Genomic DNA, 21925 nt, shown 5'->3' with positions numbered 1-21925 from the left:
GCGTCAATAAACCAATCCAATTACCATGTTCCATCCCTTTTTTCATATTTGGTATAGAATTATGGCATTTTTTTCATTTTTCGTAATTTTCGATATCGAAAAAGAGGGCGTGGTCATAGTCGGATTTTGGCCATTTTTTATACCAAGATAAAGTGAGTTCGGATAAGTACGTGAACTAAGTTTAGTAAAGCTATGTCGATTTTTGCTCAAGTTATCGTGTTAACGGCTGCGGGATAAGAGACGGACGACTGTATATAAAAACTGGGCGTGGCTCCAACCGATTTCGCCCATTTTCACAGAAAGCAGTTAACGTCATAAAATCTATGCCTCTACCAAATTGGTAAATTTTTGTTCGATTTATGGCATTAAAAGTATCCTAGACAAATTAAATGAAAAAGGGTGGAGCCACGCCTATTTTGAAATTTTCTTCTAGTTTTGTATTTTGTTGCACCATATCATTACTGGAGTTGAATGTTGACATAATTTGCTTATATACTGTAAAGATATTCAAATTTTGTTAAAATTTGACTTTAAAAAAATTTTTTTTTAAAGTGGGCGTGTTCGTAATCCGATTTTGCTAATTTTTCCTTAGCACACATATAGTAATAGGAGTAACGTTCCTCCCAAATTTCATCATGATATCTTCAATGATTGCCAAATTACAGCTTGCAAAACTTTGAAATTACCTTCTTTTAAAAGTGGGCGGTGCCACGCTTATTGTCCAAAACTTTACTAATTTTCTATTTTGTCTCATAAGGTCAACGCACCTAGCAAGTTTCATCGCTTTAGCCGTCTTTGGTAATGAATTATCGCACTTTTTCGCTTTTTCGAAATTTTCGATATCGAAAAAGTGGGCGTGGTGATTTTCCGGTTTGGTTCATTTTGAATAGCGATCTGAGATGAGTGCCCGGGAACCTACATACCAAATTTTATCAAGATACCTCAAACTTTACTCAAGTCATCGTGTTTACGGACGGACAGACGGACATGGCTAAATGAATTTCTTTTTTCGCCCAGATCATTTTGATATATAGAAGTCTATATCTATCTCGATTAGTTTATGCCGTTACGGATTACCGTTATGCGAACAAAGTTAATATACTCTGTGAGCTTTGCTCAGCTGAGTATAAAAACGTTGAGAGCTGATCTTATGTGATCGCTTATATTGTTGGTTTGTGTGCGTTAAGCGTTATACGCCTACATACATACATTTGTTTTTCAATGAGTATATACTCAGGTGAACGAATAAGCGCATGCGGACCTGTTGCTGTTGTGGGTACATTGTGACGTTTTATATAATTTTGTATTGGCAATACGCGCAGGTAAACGTTTTTGCCACAAGAAGAGCGCTCAACGCCACAACAAGCCATTTAGTCTACGGAGAGCATTAAGAGTGTTAAGATGTTTTTAACGGGTGAACGATTTTTTAAAATGCTGCATATAAAAAAAAAAGAAAACAAATAATAAATATATGTATATACATATATGTATTCATAAGCATATACAAGTATTTAAATATACTTATAAATGAAAATTTGTGCAAAAACGTAACTGCCAAAAAGTGTAAAAAGATTTGTAAAGGGAAATTGCAGTTTTTACTAAAAAGAAAATTTAGTGTTTGAAAATATTGAAAGTATTCAAATTTGAAAATTAGTACATACAAACACATGCATCTATCGTTTTGCATACACATGCATAGAATTATCCATAACAGTTTTGTAGTTGTATATGTGTGGCGGTGGCCAATATGCCAACTAAGAAGAACTCATGCAGTTACTTGTATGCATGCACATACGTGAAAATGTATGTATATACATATATATGTGTGTGTGTGTGTATGTTGCTAGTACCTGTGTAGTGTGTATCCGTTGATTGGGTTGTTTGTCTGATCAGCAGCGCTGTGGTAGAGCGGTTGGACAAGTTACCAATTCTGAAAAAGTGTTGTTTAAAAATAGCAGAAGAAAAAAAAAACAAAAATAAACAAAGATAAAAAAGAAATGAAAGATCAAAATGAAGCTATAACAAACACGACTAACGTAAGAGTGTAGAACAAATGATATTTGAGTTTAAAAAAAAATGGGGATGAATAAAGAATGAAAATTGAAATTATAAAACAAATAAAAAATCAATAATCAAATATTTAACATCTTGAAAAATTGGAAAACAAGCAACAAAAAATGGGTCTACCTTAAAATCTAACTATGCATAACATAAATGTTTCTAAACATAATTTATTCCTTTGAAAAAATGAAAGCATAACAGAATAAAAAAGTGTAAACTGCGCCTATTACAAGCAACATATCGCTCATTTAGATGAATAAGGAGCTAAGTCGAAAATCTGTAATTTCGAATTCATGCATGCTGTCGGGTTGCACAATTAAATACCCATCAATCTCTATACTCGATTAAATAGTAGTTCTAATTACTTACTTACTTAATTGGCGCTTAACCGTCTAAACGGTTATGGCCGTCCAACAAGGCGCGCCAGTCGCTCCTTCGCTCCGCCAACGGGCGCCAATTGGTCACACCAAGGGAGTTTAAATCGTTTTCCACCTGGTCCTTCCAACGGAGTGGGGGCCGCCCTCTACCTCTGCTTCCATAAACGGGTTCCGATAGAAACACTTTCTTGGTCGGAGCATCATCTTTCATTCGCATAACATGGCCTAGCCAGCGTAGCCGCTGCGTTTAAATTCGCTGGCCTATGTTGATGTCTCCGTATAGCTCGTATAGCTCATCATTAAATCTTCTTCGGTACTCGCCATCGCCAACGCATAGAGGTCCATAAATCTTTCGAAGAACTTTTCTCTCGAACACTCCCAAAGCCGCTTCATCTGCTGTTGTCATGGTCCATGCTGCTGCCCCATATAGCAGGACGGGTACGATAAGTGAATTGTAGAGTATGATTTTCGTTTGCCGAGAGAGGACTTTACTTTTCAATTGCCTACCTAGTAAAAAGTAGCATTTATTGGCAAGATTGATTCTTCGCTGGAGTAGTTCTAATACTTACTAAAAATTTCATTAGCCTTCATGGCTAAGCCGATACATTTTTTCTTCACTTGAACATGTGATTTCTTGATTTGATCGATGGGTTCTTCCTCTTCTTCTTGTATCGATGAAGGCATTCCCCAAAGGTTTTGGAATGCAGCTTTCACCCAAATATGCATAAAGAGGTCCTCAGCCTCATTTACAAAGGGGCGGCACAGTCTTGTGCCGATCAATGACCGGCGAAACCTGTTTTCAGACTTCCCAGAGAAATACGCGTCACTCTGGCATAACATCGATCTTATCTAGAATCAACCCCGTCATATACACACAATGTGTGTCCGCATAATACCAAACATATTTTCAATTGTAATGTGGAACCAACGCGTCTTAAACCCATGTCTCTCTTATACAACACTACTGAAATATTCTTAGGATTCAAACACTACGGGCTCATTCAGTCTATGTGAGGTCCTCATGGACCGGCCAGTTCAACCTAGGATTCCCGATGACAATTTGTGAAAGATCGCATTGAATGCGGCGAAGTACTAATACAAAAAGAAGAAGAACATAAATATGATAAGGTTATGTGAGGTTGAACTGTTCGGTCCGTGAGGAATTCGCTGAATGAGTCCCTAGAGTTACCAAAAGTTTGATCAAAGACTAAACTGAAATACCCTGTCACAAACCAGGACTCCGTCCGCTTAGTAAATACAAGTAGCTTTCTAGGTAGTATATACTTGTTGAATCTAGGTGTGTTAATTGTACCACTCCTGACATCTGGGGTCTTAGCTTGTCGAGCGCAAGATACGAGCACAATAAATGCCGACCTTTTTCTTCTGCAACCCGCACTTCTTTCATTTACTTTTACTGACGAGACGCTATTTAAAGGGACATAACGCGTGAATGCAGTGTCCAGTCAGAATAGTCTTCATGAGCAAACAGTCGTCTCTTTTTAGACACAAGAATAACTTTGTTAGTCTAAGTACTTAAGACCGGCACATGATCCCAACAGTTGCTTTCCGCATGTCTACTCAGTTCGCAGTTAAAACTTCTAGCAGTGTGGAAATGTTATCTCTATTTAGGGTGTAGAGCCATTTGGCTAGGTTTGCTTAGTTGTCCAACACTTCGAAGTAAGTAGCCATCTTTAGTTGGCAGATATGCACTTTCCGTATTAGCTTGCAAGTAGTAAGAGATATACCTAAGCGTTCTGTGTCAGGCAGAGTATGCCTGCTCGTACCCTATCTAGCTATTTAGTCTGCAATGCAGTTTCCCTCGAAGTCCCTGGCACCTATGTGAAGTGCACACGGTTCTGTTCGGGCTATCTCTTGAAGAGATCGGCGACAGTTTAGTGTCAGTTCAGTATTGAATGAGTAAGAGCTGAAAACAAGGGTTTCCTTGCCGATAATGTAGGTTCCTATCATAATTGCATCTTCCATCAGAAGTATTAGCCACTTCTGTCTGAAATACACTATAGTGATCGGGTATTCTGAAGGAGAGTTAGATGTCTAAGTCCCTTAAATCATCAATACAACCCTGCCATTTAGCTTAGTACCGTCGGCGTATATGGAAATCGATGCATCGTCTCATCCGCTATTTGAGTGCCCTTGCGTTAGCCTTTTACCTACCTCTGTTGTGATTCCAAGAATCGAATCGCAGATACAGAATCACATAGTCTGTTCGTACAATATTTGATGGCAGTAGGGTCTGCGCTCGAGCTACCGCGAGACATTGAGTCTCGTTGCAGTTCTTAACGCTATGTTCTTTGCCACTAGGTCTATAGATGGGATATTGTTACAGGGCTTAAAATACCCAATGAGATATTTGCGGGTGATAGGCCCCTCATACACGCCTGCACTCTGCTGTCGAGGCCTTTTTCACTCTCCTCTCCATCTTAAGTTTCCACGACAACTTACTGTCTAGAAAGAATAGATTACCCCTTCTGCAACGCGCCTGACCCCCTTATGAATCTATGTATGATAAGAGACTAGTCTCTATAAAACAGTACGAATACAAGGACTGAAACCTTATTGATCTGTCCCAACCAGTTTGTCTTTGGCACTGTAGAATAATAAATGTACGCGACGCTTGTGTTCGAGGGCACTGTGTGCTACTAGTGACTCAGCATTGAGGTCCGTCTAATTGGTGAATGCATGATGATGCTGGCAAATTTAACTTGTTTTAATTGTAAGATCACTAAAATGTTATAAATTCCTGAGAATCCAAGAAGCTGCAATAAAAAAAGAACAAACGAAAAAAAATCAGTGCTAAAATACAACAACCCAGGTACGACTAAGCGCTTCTTGGAATTCCAAGCTCACTTTGCTTGCAATAGATACACTTTTGGCAATTTCCTCGCCCCCGTCGTGAATTTCACCAACAAGCGTGTGCCATTATTCCTGCGCTGGCTAAACATTTCATTGCTTTTACTGCTGCTCCACCAAATTCCTTATATTGTACTCAACAAACAACACCAAAACAAACCTGTTTCGTAGACGGTGTGTGCCTGCAACGAAACGATAACGTCAATGTGCCACATTTTGGTAGAAGTATTCGCGTACAACATTTAAATTCATTGTTGTCGCGTCATCGCGTAAAGTTTTAACTTACCCAAGCAAGTTCCCGTTTGTCTGTTAACCCCTCTATTGCGCGCATGAACCGAAACACAAGCTCTCTCCACAACGCGCATTTATTCCCGATCGCGCACTTATTGTCGACTCAGCGCGCTCTTGCAACAACAAATCGCGTCGTCGTTGTTAACGCTGCCGCCGCCCTTTGCAAACTCAACGGAGCGCGCTGCACCTTTGTGGTGAATTTGTATTACATTTCGATTTTACCATTCTATTCAAGTCATATACTGGTACAAACACACTCATGACATGTATGTATGTGTTCTGCCCAATTTGAAGGCGCCACTACGTCGTTACTACATACAAATATTCATAGTGAATTTTTATTTATTTTTATTGCAAAAGATAGGCGCTTCTAAGCCATTAAAATTGGCATCACCAAAAGCATCTACAATTGCAACCTGATTCCGGATTTCCAATAAGAAAGTATATATGTGTGTATGTAATTTTGTGCTTGCATTAGTGTACTTCCGCACACATAGTTAACGTTAAGGAAAACAACTTTTTTTTTGGATAATAAATACAAATGTTTATCAACTATGGCCACATTGGGCCTTTCAAAAGTATTCATTCTGGATAAATATTTTACCGAATTGCAGAAATTTTGGGAGACTGAAAAAAAATTACAAGGTGAGTTTCATATCTACATTAACAAACAATTATTGAATAAAATTTTGAGTTTCAATTAAAAACCAAAAAAACTAATATACGAAAATTTTTGAGCAAGGAAACAGAGGGAACAGGGCCGTTGGGCCTCTATTGTTCTTCGCCGATCAGTAAGCATTCATTAGGTTGCCCGAATTTTAAATTTCTAAATAGACTCCCCCAACGTCGGTTCAAAGCACTCATACAGCATTCGTTATGCAGCGAAAAGGTGTATCGCTATTCAGAGTTACATTCAGAGGAGCGGAGAGAAGATTTGGAGAAGTTGGAGTGAAAAATAGAGAAAGAAGGGCATCCCAAGTAGGGTTGGAGAAAGAAACAGCATTTCTTCCCAAAATATCTATTATATTAAATTGATTCACTGAATGTGTTGCCAAGGGCAAAACTCGAGAACGGTTGGACCGCGTTCGCTAATACTTTTTCAAGAATGATTCTTGAAGTACGAGGATGGTTTTTATGGAGCGAAAAGTTCATTCCGGGAATTAGACCAGGGACCGATCCATCCGCACAAACTCTATTAAGGGTTCGATTTTCCTGAAATTTTTTATATAGGTAGTCCTTTGCCTAGATTAGTTTTTACTAACCTTTTTTCCGGGAAACGGACCAGGGGCCAACTGGGAGTGCGACTGGCACTGGGATTGGGGCTCGGACTGGAACTAGAACTGTAACTATTACTGGGAGCGAGACTGGGACTGGAACTGGGGCGTGGTCTGGGATTGGGACTGTGACCGGGACTGGGACATGGACTTGAGGTTGGGCTGGAACTGTAACTGAAACTGGAAATGGAACTGGAAATAAGGGACGGAGAGCGGGACTGGAACTGGGACTTGGAGTTGGGCTGGAACTGGAAATGGAATTGGTAATAAGTGATGGAGAAGAATAATAAGAACGATGGAGAAGAGAAAAGAGGAAAGGGGAAAGATATTGCGAAATAGACTTGGAAAGATGGAGATAGGGATAGATAGAGTGCAAAAGAAGTGAGGGAAAAGATGTTGAGGGAGAAAGAGAAGCAGCGAAAGAAAAAGGCATAGAGGGGAGTGGGTAAAAGGATAAGGAGAAGGGGAGAGAGAGTCAGAGGTAAAAACTTCTTAAAAGTTATGCAAATAGACCAAAGCTAGGGTAGAACAACGTCTGCCAGGTCTGCCAGTAAAAAAATTGTAAGGTAGCAAAATAAAATGTTTAAACAAAGCCGCGTTTTTGGAGATATTGGAGAAGGGTCTTGGCTAAAACAGGAAAGTCATAGAAGAGGGAGAAAATTATTCTTAACATGCGGACTACCAAGCTGGACTTGTTCTTCTTAGGAAAATATGCAAGCTGCCTGACTTCGGATTATACCGTTTTGTTAACTTTATTTGAAATATAGGGCTAGGAATGCCTGGGTAATATTGTACCACCGCAAGAATGGCATCTGTAAAAACTGAAGTCTCTTGAAAGATGCAAGATTAATATGAAATAAAAGTCGATCAGATACTCTTCTTTGTGACACAAATCTGGTGTAACAGACTGCACGCTAGTATGTACAACGAAAAATTGGCATTTTTTTGAAATCAGACAACGTCTTCAGATGTTGCTAAAAGATGGAATATGTAAAATCATTATTTGTGCTATATTCGATGGAGCTCTTCGGAATTAGATTGGCGAAGATGATCATGGATGGATTAAAACTATTTTGGAAACGATTGAGGTGGCTAAGATGCTATGCAGTGCTCGCAGAGTTATGGAATTTAAGCATCTAAATTAACCAAGCGACGCTTAAGCCCTGAGGTCAATATTGGCTTGGCTGAGGGCACACTGCGAATCCATGATTCATTGCAGTTTATTTTTGGACAAATGAACCTTGTGCAAAGGCCAACCTGGTGTCGAGGTGCACACCTACCACACCATACCGCAGGCACAAGTCCACGGAAAACCAACATCAGAACATTTTAGAGCAAACTTCACGTGTATTTGGGCTATGAAAAGCTTCTCACCCCTTGCAACAATTTCTAGTGAAAATGAAAAAGTGGCACAACGCAAATCGGCATTGAAGATCGTCCTGAATGTCAATGGATCTTAAATCTGTCATGCCAAACTATTTTTATAATTAGCCTCGAATGAGCAAACAATTACTACACAACGACTGCGGTCGCTATGTCCTTTTAACTAGAAATGGATGCTAGGCGATCAGCTGAACTCATAACGTTCATTAAAGCTCATTTATTCATGATGATTGGTGCTTTAAAAGGAAACTGTCAAATTTGATTCATTTTACTGCAGCAGCCGCCACCAAGTCATTTCTGTTCAGGACTGTTGAAAGCGCTTTGGTCGCGGATTTCTCTGTGTAGAGCTTGACCAAGGTAGATCTAATCTGATTTGGAATTACATCATTCGATAATCAAAACATACAACTTACCGTTCACTTCTCATATCAGATGCTTCTGTCTAGTAGCGTGTATAACTCACATCAACCTAACCTCACATGTATTCTCACTAGGGTGGGCAAAAAAACTGTTCTTTTGGTAAAGTGGAAATATTGTTCAGTACATTCAAAAAGCTAGTTCGTAAAAATTTCGGCTTTTAAATGGGTTGTTTTTGGAGATTTTACGCACTTCTTTGAATAAAACAAAACAAAACTTTAACATCGTATAACAACTAAGAAAAAGTATAAGAATTAAGGGCCTGGCAAAGTTGACATAGTCATAACCATAAGAAAACGCCAAAAATTACGAACATATTCCACAAACAATAGATTCTTAGTAAAAACATATCCAAAATAGATTCCTTCTCGAACACAAGCGTGACTTTCGAGACCCGAGAAATCGAGAGCTCGAATTCTCGCGAGATTTTCGTGTCTCGAAGTATTCGTAAATCTCGCGAGCTTCTCGAAATTCTTACTTAATCGCTGTATGGACAGTATTTATACACTTTGTTTTTTTACTTGTGACTTTTTTGTTGATTATATTGCTTCAATGACATTTAACTCAAAACATATACATACATATAATTTTGTTCGCAATATTTTATTTTTCAACGAGACATCAAGAACACGGCCTCTCGCGAGATTCTCGAATCTCGAATTACTCGTAAGGCTCGCGAGATTCTCGAATTTCGAATTTCTCGTAAGGCTCGCGAGATTCTCGAATCTCGAATTACTCGTAATACTCGCGATCTTCTCGACTTTCAATTCAGTCACTGCATTGGCAATATTCTATACATTTCGAGGTATTTTACTTGTGGTTTTGCGGACATTTTGGCTTGTGCTCCAGAAGAAATCGTAAGCTCTATATAAAACAGCCAATGAATCGATTAAGTTGAATGTCGAGAAGCTCGCGAGCCTTACGAATAATTCGAGAGTCGAGAATCTCGCGAGAAGGCGAGATTTGCGAGAAATCTCTTCTCGAACATGTTCGAGAAATCTTAAGCTCTAATACAAAACGATAAACAAAATATACAAAATGTTAATAAAATCATCAACTTAAATATTATGGATATGGCGAAAAACCAAAAACCAATTGGTTGGTTATGGAATGGTTATGGCTAGGGCGTTATGGTATGGCCCCATTGCCCAATTACATTGATTTCCATAAGATTGGTGGGATAAGCTGTTTTATATGGATATGATAATTCGTCTTTAGCAGGGCTTTTAGGCTGTTATTGCTTGTGACCAAATGTTACTAAATGTTGCATACTTTTCTGCGCACTTGATATTGTTTTAGAGATTTTAGGCGACGGAGTTTTAGCGTAGCGAATCCAGAATTTGGGGCTGAACAATATTTTCAGTATACCAAAAGGAAAACAAATTTTGTTTGGCCAACCCTAATACTTACTTTAATGTAATGAAGTGACTAAAATATTATATAAATATGGCAATTAGGTAGGCACTTGTATGCAACCCTTTGGCAATCCATAATTATACATATAAAAAAACCAAAAAAAAGTCATAATACAAATGATATTTTTGTTTAAAAAATTTTGTAAGTAAGTTAAAGCGAAATACCCTTTCAATTTGATAACCTTTGTTTATTACGTTGAGCTTTATGCGGCAACGACGAGATTTATTTTCTAGCAGCAGCACAAACAGTTCCTCAACTCTGAACTCCTTCAGGCAAACATTCATAAAAGCTACGAATAAACGTACATACCTACATATCGCACACTTTGATCAAAAGTGAGCTAAATCATAAATCTGAAAGTTTGAAGTTATGGCAACCCTCGGGACTGCCAGTTCAATATCTACAGAACTTCATACTCGATTTATTAATACCTCGACTAATCAGCGAGAAAATGCTTTGAAAAAAATAAAATAAAAACAAGTAAGGAAGGTTACGTTCGGGTGTAACCGAACATTACATACTTAGTTGAGAGCTATGGTGACAACATAAGGGAAAATAACCATGTAGGAAAATGAACCGAGGGAAACCCTGGAATGTGTTTGTTTGACATGTGTATCAAACGAAAGGCATTAAAGAGTATTTTATGAGGGAGTGGGCCATAGTTATATAGGTGGACGCCATTTAGGGATATCGCCATAAAGGTGGATCAGGGTTGACTCTAGAATTTGTTTGTACGATTTGTGTATTAAATGAAAGGTGTTAATGAGTATTTTAAAAGGGAGTAATCCTTAGTTCCATAGGTGGACGCCCTTTCGAGATATCTCCATAAAGGTGGACCAGGGGTGACTCTAGAATGTGTTTTTACGATATGGGTATCAAATTAAAGGTATTAATGAGGGTTTTAAAAGGGAGTGGTGGTAGTTGTATAGGTGGTCGCCTTTTCGAGATATCGCCATAAAGGTGGACCAGGGGTGACCCTAGAATTTGTTTGTACAATATGGGTATCAAACGAAAGGTGTTAATGAGTATTTTAAAAGGGAGTGGGCCTTAGTTCTATAGGTGGACGCCGTTTCGAAATATCGCCATAAAGGTGGACCAGGGGTGACTCTAGAATGTGTTTTTACGATATGGGTATCAAATTAAAGGTATTAATGAGGGTTTTAAAAGGTAGTGGTGGTAGTTGTATAGGTGGTCGCCTTTTCGAGATATCGCCATAAAGGTGGACCAGGGGTGACTCTAGACTTTGTTTGTACGATATGGGTATCAAATGAAAGGTGTTAATGAGTATTTTAAAAGGGCGTGGGGCTTATTTCTATAGGTGGACGCCTTTTCGAGATATCGCCATAAAGGTGGACCAGGGGTGACTCTAGAATGTGTTTGTACGATATTGGTATCAAATTAAAGGTATTAATGAGAGTTTTAAAATGGAGTGGTGGTAGTTGTATATGTGAAGTCGGTTTCCAGATATCGACCAAAATGTGGACCAGGGTGACCCAGAACATCATCTGTTGGATACCGCTAATTTATTTATATATGTAATACCTGCCAAGATTTTAAGGGTGTTTTATTTCACCCTGCAGAACTTTTTCATTTTCTTCTACTTAATATGGTAGGTGCCACAACCATTTTACAAAGTTTTTTCTAAAGTTATATTTCGCGTCAATAAACCAATCCAATTACCATGTTACATCCCTTTTTTTCGTATTTGGTATAGAATTATGGCATTTTTTTCATTTTTTGTAATTTTGATATCGAAGAAGTGGGCGTGGTCATAGTCGGATTTCGTTCATTTTTTATACCAATATAAATTGAGTTCAGATAAGTACGTGAACTAAGTTCAGTAAAGATATGTCGATTTTTGCGCAAGTTATCGTGTTAACGGCCATGCGGAAGGACAGACGGACGACTGTGTATAAAAACTGGGCGTGGCTTCAACCGATTTCGCGTCATAAAATCTATTCCCCTACCAAATTTCAAAAGGATTGGGAAATTTTTGTTCGACTTATGGCATTAAAAGTATCCTAGACAAAGTAAATGAAAAAGGGCGGAGCCACGCCCATTTTGAAATTTTCTTTATTTTTTGTATTTTGTTGCACCATATCATTACTAGAGTTGAATGTTGACATAATTTACTCATATACTGTAAAGATATTAAATATTTTGTTAAAATTTTACTTAAAAAAAAAATTTTTTTTTAAAGTGGGCGTGGTCCTTCTCCGATTTTGCTAATTTTTATTAAGCGTACATATAGTAATAGGAGTAACGTTCCTGCCAAATTTCATCATTATATCTTCAACGACTGCCTAATTACAGCTTGCAAAATTTAAAATTACCTTCTTTTAAAAGTGGGCGGTGCCACGCCCATTGTCCAAAATTTTACTAATTTTCTATTCTTCGTCATAAGTCCAACTCACCTACCAAGATTCATCGCTTTATCTGTCTTTGGTAATGAATTGTTGCACTTTTTCGGTTTTTCGAATTTTTCGATATCGAAAAAGTGGGCGTGGTTATAGTCCGATATCGTTCATTTTAAATAGCGATCTGTGACGAGTGCTCAGGAACCTACGTACCAAATTTCATCGAGATACCTCAAAACTTACTCAAGATATCGTGTTAACGGACGGACGGACGAACATGGCTCAATCAAATTTTTTTTCGATCCTGATGATTTTGATATATGGAAGTCTATATCTATCTTGATTCCTTTATACCTGTACAACCAACCGTTATCCAATCAAACTTAATATACTCTGTGAGCTCTGCTCAACTGAGTATAATTACATTGGCGCATATGGGTCAGGCAATCAGTTTTTTCGCTTTTTTTGAACACTGGCGTTTTTCGAGTTGACCACTGTTTTGATCTAAGTGTGCGCTATGCACAAATCTTTCTTATACAGCATTTTCTTTTTTGGTTATTTTCTATACCTGAGAGTAGATTTAAGTTATTGCTAAGCGTGATTAGAAAGGCATTTTGTAGGCCCAACGTACGTGTAAAATTGTTGGTGCTAAGCTGTGGATAATATTTAACATATACATACATACATACGCATTAGACTGGGTCGCTTTCTATGTTTACAAAGTAGGAAATTTTCAAAAGACCGCAGCACAAATATGTAGCAGCACAATTATGAAGCGAAAAAACCTTGTATCTTCTTTATCGTAGTAAATACCGTCGAAATTTAAACTTAAGTTCTTTTGAGTCCGCCGACATTTTCAAGTAGAGGTTTTTATAGAGGTATACTTTAAGGGGCTACAACATTAGCAGGAAATATGGAAAATTTGTAATATCAAAATGTCAATCAATCTAAACTAAAGCACAATTCTGAAGGTATTAACAAAGATAAAAATTTTAAGAACTGTGTTTTAACGAATTAAGGTCAATTCTAATTATTATGCACCTTCTTCTAACGTTCGAATCGCTGAACTGTCGAATAAATAACTCCAATATTCATTATTGCAAAATAGTCTTTATTTAGACTAGTTTGGGAGTACTTCACAATTATACTTCACTTAATAACGTGTTTAAATCAAACTGATTAGTTGCTCCTCAGCTTGCGCTGCTTTTATACTTACTGTTGCCTCGTTGGCATCTTTCTCCTAAGGTCTAGACTTTTCACGAACTTGGAACAGCTGTATGGCATACTTGGTTATTTAGCTATATGCGTGTGTATGTGTGAGTAACAGCTTTTGATCTTAGCTGATGGATACATACGTGTATGTGAGATAATCTCCTTGCTTTAAGCAGCTTGTTATGTGTGTAAAATATTCTTCGTCGCCTTCTATGTAAGTGTGGCTGCTTGCTTTAATGTGCACATGTAAATAAGTGTGGGTGCTTGCTTTTTTTGTTGTAATTATTTACTAATATCATAGTGAAGTCAATATTCGCCACAGTATTAAGGATTAAACACATTCGAATTTTGCGTCGTTTTGGCGTTTACGTTGCGTCAACAGCGTACTTTGAACACACACATCTTTATTGCTATGCTCTCAATCCTCAGGCAACACAACGAGACCACCAAAGCAACAGCAAAAGAGTTCAAAAACTTACGTTTTTCCATACGCTGTCAATCCTCTATTCCAATCTTCTAATTGTATACGAAATTTATTAATTCTCGAGTTTTCTTGCGTTCCTTGTGGCAGGGAAACATCCATCGTGCGTTATTTCAAAGTGACACCAGCGCCAAAACGACGCAAAAGTCGCATGTGCTCGGGCTTCTGGTCCCTCATAACAAAAGCTTAAAATTTAGTTAGCAATTTGTTTGCATCAACTTTGTTTTGACCCAGCCTAATGTACATATGTATGTATATCTATTGTGCAAACTTTAGTTAAATGCTTAGCTTTTTTCTTAATTTCCTTATTTTGAAGTTTAGGTGATTGCTTGTACGCGTTTCGATCATGCTGACTTTAAGCTTTGTCGTTCTATGTGCACATCAGAGAAATGCTTCTCCGATAGTGTTTCCTATACTCGTTTTCGAGAAGTGTGAGCGCAATGTGATAAGGTGCGTATTTGAGAAACAAAAAGTAATGTCTTTCCATAAGCCAATTGTGAAATTATCTAAGCGAGTTCCTTCTATATACTATTTCTTCAGAATAGAACAAACAAACGACTTTGCAACTTGACCCTTCTAATTAGCGTCCAATAAAGTACATCAGTCGCTTCTTTATTGCACTACCTGGCGCCAATTTGTCACAGCAAGGAAACTATCGGCAAAGACAAGAGGTCCATAAATCTTTCGCAGAACTTTTCTTTTAAATAATACTAAAAATTGTAATTGTAATTCGGAACAGAGAGTGAAAGAGAAAAGAAGAAAGATAAAGCTAAATTTTAGGGTAAGGGCAGAGTCGGGGTAAGAGTGAAAATGGAGATGAGGGTTAGCGTGAAGCTAATATTTTGGGTGAGGAGAAAGGATGTGGGAAAAAATTGGGCAAGAGTAAGGGCTGAGGAATGGGAGAAGAGAGTGGTGAAAGCAGAGGGACAAAGCTCGAAGTGGAAGACGGGACGGATGGAAGGATGCGTAGTGAGAAAGGAAAAATTTGCTATTTTAAATAATTATTTACAAAATCAGCCTAAGAATAGCTTCTGTAAAGTCTTCTTGGGAGTACCCAAATTGTTACGCTGGGCAACTGTTGTTGTTGTTGTAGCGATAAGGTTGCTCCCCGAAGGCTTTGGGGAGTGTTATCGATGTGATGGTCCTTTGCCGGATACAAATCCGGTACGCTCCGGTACCACAGCACCATTAATGTGCTAGCCCGACCATCTCGGGAACGATACGCTGGGCAACTCGTTGTAGGCTATGCCTGAACTACATATTTTCCTTCTGTATTTGAGAAAAAGCCAAATCAAAATCCGAAAAAAAAAATAAATAGAGAATAAAAGTAAATGTTCTTAGGTCAATCTTCTCTTCCAATTTGCGTAGTGCTCCTTTTAATTTTTCTTACAAATTGGTTACCTACATGTTTTATGCCGACTCCGAACGGCAACTTCAAGGCAGGTGAGTTTTAATAATCAATAAGTATTAAGTTAATATGGAAGTTGTACAGTTTGGCAAAAAACGACAAAACTAGAATTCAACTTTTATTTCTCCAAAACATGACACTTCTGTATTCGGCAAATCTTTACATTTTCTTAAACAAAAGCTAGTATTTCTTTTTTGGACTAGTTTAGGAACAGTCATAAACTTCTAGTTGTAAACTAATGGGTTTGGCGGTTCAATGCTAGGGAAATGTGCATTCAAAGCAAAACCCACCACAAACATACATACTTAAATGTTAGGTATTTTGGCAAAACTGGTTCTCGAGTATTTGGGACTTTTCCTTCAAATTTCGTGTGCTTTTCTAACAAACACATACCTATGTATGTATGTAAGTAACCACATTAAAACAGGCTGGAAGAGTGTACCCAAAAAATAAATAAATCAGCAATAGATGAGAGATATATGTAGCTAAGCAGAAACTTTTATTTTGGCAACTAATAGGAATGCTCACAAAATGTATATGAAACTAAGGAGGCATTGCACGACCTTTTCAACCTTTTTTCTTAACACAACACTTGAAGTCGTGCCGAATTCAAAATTTTATTTTAAAACACCTTATCTCAGAATTTGTTTCATAAATGATCTATCTAAGCATAAGTTCAGTACAGTTTGATATCGATCTCATATCATCATGATATAGATAGTTCTTCAACTGAGTTCTGGTGTAGCCGAGGTAGGGTGAGATTCCACTGAGTAGTCGTTATGATAGATTGAGAACGCAAATAATGTTACTCGTACGCCACACCCTATATTATATAAAGGAATACTAGATATTTTCAATCAAGTTATTTAATGTCAAATAACGGTAGTGCTGGTTTCGGCTTCTCACAGAGAACAACCGTATTGCCTGAGTATAGCAAATAGATTAGTCCTTGAACGAGAACAACCGACTACCAGAAATTATAAGAGAGGCAATGAAAGTAGAGGAAAGATGTGCAACCGAAATCAGACAAAGTGTTAACGAAATGTTAACACTTTCAACCGTTATCGACAAGTTATCGGGTTGATATCCATTTGCGGCGTGTTGTCGATTAGGTTTGGACAAGTTATCGATATGTTATCGAAAAGTTGTTATCGAGAATTTATCGACTTAAAAAATATGAATTTGTTATCGAAAAATTATTAGTTTGGTATCGAGTTTTTACCCATTACGTAAAAATTTCAATAAAAATTCGATAACTAATCATTTTCGATAACCTTAACAAATAGACATTTTTGAAAACAAATCGATACCTTTTTAATACTAAATCGATATTTGTTCTACAACAAATCAATATCTTTTCGTTCAAAAATCGATGTGTTTTCGATCAAAAATCGATAATTTTCGACAGTAAACAAATTTCACGTCGATAACAAATCATTAACTTGCCAATATCTTTCCCATTACAGTAACTGCCCGATAACTTTTCGTGATCATACTTAAATGAATTTTTCCGAAACCTGCCGAAGTCCAAAAATATTCCCGAAATTATCTCAAAATGGCTGCGGAATGATTCCGTAATGATATCGAAATAGTAATGCAAATAATTCCGAAATATTCCCTAAAACATTGCCAAAATGATATCGAAATAGATTCAAAATAATTCCGTAATCAGCTGAAAATTGTTTCAGATTCATCCCACTATTACAACAAACAAGTAATCACATTATTCGAAAATGATCGCCAAAGTCCACAAACTATTTCAGATTGGTCCCAGAAATATTCTGAAAATACAACAAATCGTTGTACAAAACGTCTAGAGCTCATTAAATTTTACAAATGTTATAAATTTCTTCTCAATGAGAAAAATAATTAAGGTAGGACGAGTGGGTTAAGATTTCGCTGCATTTGGATTTTGTAATGTCATCGAAAAGATGCGACTAAAGAATATTGGTATACACCAATCAATATTTGTCCATGAAGTGCAATTAAAAACTTATGTTTGTAACTTAGATTTAGCTTATGATGAGTTTTGAGGCTATGTAGAAAATATTGTACAAGAACTGTAAATAGTTAACTATGCACATACAGCAGTGAACAGAAAAATTGCAGTGGCAGTCTTTTTTTTCAATTTCGTCAATTAAGTTTTTTTATTTACGATAATTTAAGAGAGCGCTTCTTTGAATTTGGTAATTGAGACCATGCAAATCAATCTCAAAAAGGTTTTCAAAAAAATTTATATTCGAAAAAGTTTTCGAAAATTTCGAACTTTTTTTGAGTTTTCTGCATTTTTTGTAGTATGCAGTTTTGTAACCCAATAAATTTTATTTCTCCGTTGTATAAGTTATATGTCTCAGATTTTTACCTTTAAAACAAAAATGTTCAAACTATGTATGGAGTAAAATCAACAGAGCTGCTCCCTATTACATTTACAACACCTTTGTTTTTGTTTTGCCCTGAAGAATAAAGGGCCCATTACTGATACTTAGCATAGACTTGACTTGACTTGGCGTAAACTTGGCAACTTAGCCACGATTATACTCCACTTAGCGCATACAATCTGGCATCGTAATCAATAAATGTCAATTTGTGCGACAAAATGTCAAAATGAATTGGAAACAAACAAATGGCATCTCAAAATGTAAACGTCACTTAGAACTTACATAGAAAAGCAAAATTCAACAGGCTTCTAAGTCAATTTAAGTGATGCTAAGTTTTGAGTAATCAGTAACATGCAATGTTCATTTAACAGAACTGTAAGTGACAATTCTCAAGTCAAGTCAAGTCTATGCTAAGTATCAGTAATGTGCCCTTAACGGTGAATTTAATATGAATTCGATTCATATGAAAGTGCCTGAATTACATATGAAAGTGCAAAGAAGGCATATGAAGGCAAGGCACTTCGGTGTGATATTCACATTCACACTAACAAATTGACAACAAACAATTTTTCAAAATATTGCAGTACTAAGGAAAAGTTTACTTCAAAATTTATTCATTAAGGGGACCATGAAAATTCTTTAAACATTTAAAATATTTTTTTTTTTTTTCAATTTGAAAAAGTCTCCGTGTAATTTTGTATATGTATTGTGATTTGCACTTCAATATAAAAATGTTTGTACGCCCTGAAAATCAAAAGTACCCTTCGGAAAAAAAATTTTCAAAAATCAATGCAAATCTTTAGAGGCCTATAACTCATACTTTGTTAGACTAAATTGATTCGGCTACAAAACTGCATACTCAAAAAAATTCAGACAAATTAAAAGTTCGAAATTTTCGTTAAATTGTCTCGAAGTTTAGAATTTTTTTGAAAACGCTTTTGTGATTAATTTTCATAATTCAAATTACAAAATTAATATAAGTTTTTTCATGAATATCGAAAATAAAAAAAAAGAATTTAGTTGACAAAATTTGATAAAAATTTTAACTGCTATTTTGCTGTTCACTGCTGTACATATTAATATTTAAAAATTAAATATCATTGACCGCAAAATAACAAAACAAAAAAGCGACTAATTAATGCAAACAAACTAGAAAAGTTTAATTTAACATGGATCGTAGATTTACCTATACAAAAGTATATGCATATATATCTACAAAACCATAATTACATACACATACATCCATACAAACACATATTTTAAGCCGTTCCGGTGAGCTAAAGAGCAGTTACTAAAATTTTCCTGAGAAATAACAACAAAGTCTCAAACAAAATCAAAACAAGTTTTTACTCTCATATTCACTTGCATAGAATGCTCTTTTTTAATATTCGACTGCAGCTGTTAAGTTCTCTCAATTCTCTGTGCACTCTGCTCTCCATCAGCCATGGTTCAATTATTTGGTTGGCTCATCTGTAAAGCAACAAAATATGTCTGTTCAAATTGTCAAAATCTGTGTATTGGTGTTGGTGCGAATTATATGGAATGGAAACATAAAACTTAGCAGTTTTTGTATGTGTAAGAAAATGTTGCCAATGTGTTGGTTTCATTTTGAGTTTGCCATCTCCTTTTGACAATCCCTTCGACCATGCAATGAAATAAATAAAATCAGCTGATGAGATGAGCCAACCATATAATTGAACCATGCCATCAGCTGAGCAAAATTGGAAAGTTTGAAAAATTGTTAGGGCTCCATGCTTGATGGTAGTTTTTCTAATTGGTCTCACTAAAAAAAGTTCATCACTTGCTTTCTGAGCCACTTTAAACTTAAAGTACCTATCGTATTTTATCTTAAATTTTGTTTCTATTGTAAGCTCTCAATCTGCAGCATAGAAATCCATAACGAACAAGTTGAAGTCTATACGACAGGATAGTGAGTGGAGCTCTGTTGAAACAAAACAACGAATGCAATATCCCTTCAATCCGGGCGATCGAATTAAGTCTCTAGAAAAAATTTTTCAGGTACCCGTACAAATTGGCCTGTCCAACCGTGAGAAGCAAGGTGACCTTGCCTCCGTAGTGAGTTAAAAACTTAGCGAGCTAAGGTCAAATGTAAGAATAATTTTTTGCGACTGCTACTCAAGAACTGACTCTCTTAAGTGTAGAACCTTTTTAAAGAAACAACACTGCTAGTCGATTGATCCCGCACAGCACACAGCAAGACTTGAAAAGATTATGGCTATAAATAGCTCCAGTTAAATGTTTGTCAAGCGTGTTGATGGAGCTTGAAGGACAATAAAAAAACGACGGTGATATTCACATCGAATTTGAGCAAAAGTAAACATGCACTGACCAAAGATTTGAGGTCAAGAAGCCCCACATCCTTCGATTCACAACTTGTCGATGAGCTCCCCTTTTTATTGGCAGAAACACTTTGCTTTGGCTGTCTTTGTTAATATGAAAAGTGCTTTCAATAACGTGGAGATGACTATTAATACGTCTTCGTTAGGGTAGGGTTGGTAAAAAGAGCTCGTTCTAACTGCTTTAACGCGAAACATCATCCGGGCTAGGTCGCTAGAACAACAACAGCTGGGTTGAGCTAGGTTGTCTGGTAAGCATTACTGTCGTAGGATGTGACCAGATGCAGTTTACGTGGTGCCAGAACTTAAGCATCCGGGATTACTTTTACGTGACTATCCACATCCGCAATACTCTCTGAATCGGATTTTTTGTGGTTACAACAACATCAACAAAAACAACAAGATACTATGACTAGATGACGGTCCTGATTTCGTATTACTTCTCTTTCGCGATGAGTTAAATCATAAAAAGCACATTGAAACCCCCCAATTAGATGGGCACAGGAATAAGGTCATTCGTCCACTCGCAGAAAGGCGGAGCCACAGCATTGCCTTCCGAAGAAGCCATTCTTCGAGAAAGTCGCAATCTCTACTTTTTGACTTATCTACAACTTCCTCCATCCCAATCCCTATGATTGTCATAATACCTCTTGTTGTGACTTGCTGCTTTCGAGCTATATGCTTCCTCGCTATTCAGGTCCCTCTGTTTTCAACATTACACTTACGTACATGTCTGCCTCACAGCCCTTTAACTAAATCCTTGTTGCCCTTTTAAGAGCAGGTTTGTCGAAGGTTTATTGCAGCAAATTTCTTGTCATCGAACTGCCTTCATTCGACCAGCTTCTACGGTCAACGCGAATCAATGTCAAGCGCTCACTCTACCGCTCTGTTGGAGCGATCACATCTCTCAATCGTTGAACTATTCCTAATGCTGCTGTGCTGTGAAGGGCTTCTCCTACGCTCTTCTTTACACGGTACTCCACTGTATTGTCTCTTTTTAAAATCACCTGCTTCTTCTTCATCGAACTTATTGAATTTCCACCACCCTCGCTCTCCAATGAGCGACTCAGCGGTTGCAGTCATGTCAACTCTATAATCCACCTCTTCGCCTACTCATCTAAGGTATAAGCTTTCATATAATACATTTCGTACGTATGACCAGTTGCCCTATAAGGCTGGTTAGGTTAGCTTAGGTGGTAGCTGCCCTGATAAGGATAGCTCACTTGGATAACACGAAGACCCGTTGTACACCAAAAATGACCCAACGATTCTCTAAGTTGCTAGATCTAAGAGCAACTTAGAGAATCGTTGGGTAGCAACGATAAAGCTCCGAATGATACCGATCTCAACTTTGGATAAATCCTCGGGAGATCCAAGTGAGTCGCGACAGAAGTACTTTCGCCTAGTTCTGGCAAAAGCTGGGCAATCAAACATAAAGTGATTTGGTGATTCCACCTCATCATCCTCCATATAGCTGCAGCAGGATAGAATTTCCAGTATATTGAGACGTACGGCATGGATACCCATGGGACAGTGCTCTGTCAAACCCCAATGATCATTGATAGGTGAGCCTTAGTGAACACAATTGTTTCAGCAGACCTCCTGCCATCCACTTTCGCCCAGAAAGATCTTGCTACCCTGCAAG

General features: G+C 37.3%; 1 protein-coding gene across 1 annotated transcript in view; it reads left to right on the top strand.

Moving 5' to 3' along the window:
• Positions 1 to 5991: 5991 nt before the first annotated feature.
• dachs (unconventional myosin-IXb-like dachs) overlaps positions 5992 to 21925 on the top strand; it is a 31702-nt gene continuing 15768 nt past the window's right edge. Inside the window, exon 1 of the mRNA XM_067764640.1 lies at positions 5992 to 6242. Within this exon, the coding sequence (XP_067620741.1) occupies positions 6152 to 6242 (91 nt within the window). The 5' untranslated portion in view covers positions 5992 to 6151. The remainder of the gene's footprint in view (positions 6243 to 21925) is intronic.

Source organism: Eurosta solidaginis, chromosome 2 (assembly GCF_040869045.1).
Source record: "Eurosta solidaginis isolate ZX-2024a chromosome 2, ASM4086904v1, whole genome shotgun sequence".
Lineage (NCBI taxonomy): Eukaryota > Metazoa > Arthropoda > Insecta > Diptera > Tephritidae > Eurosta > Eurosta solidaginis.
This window is presented reverse-complemented; position numbering and strand designations above follow the sequence as displayed.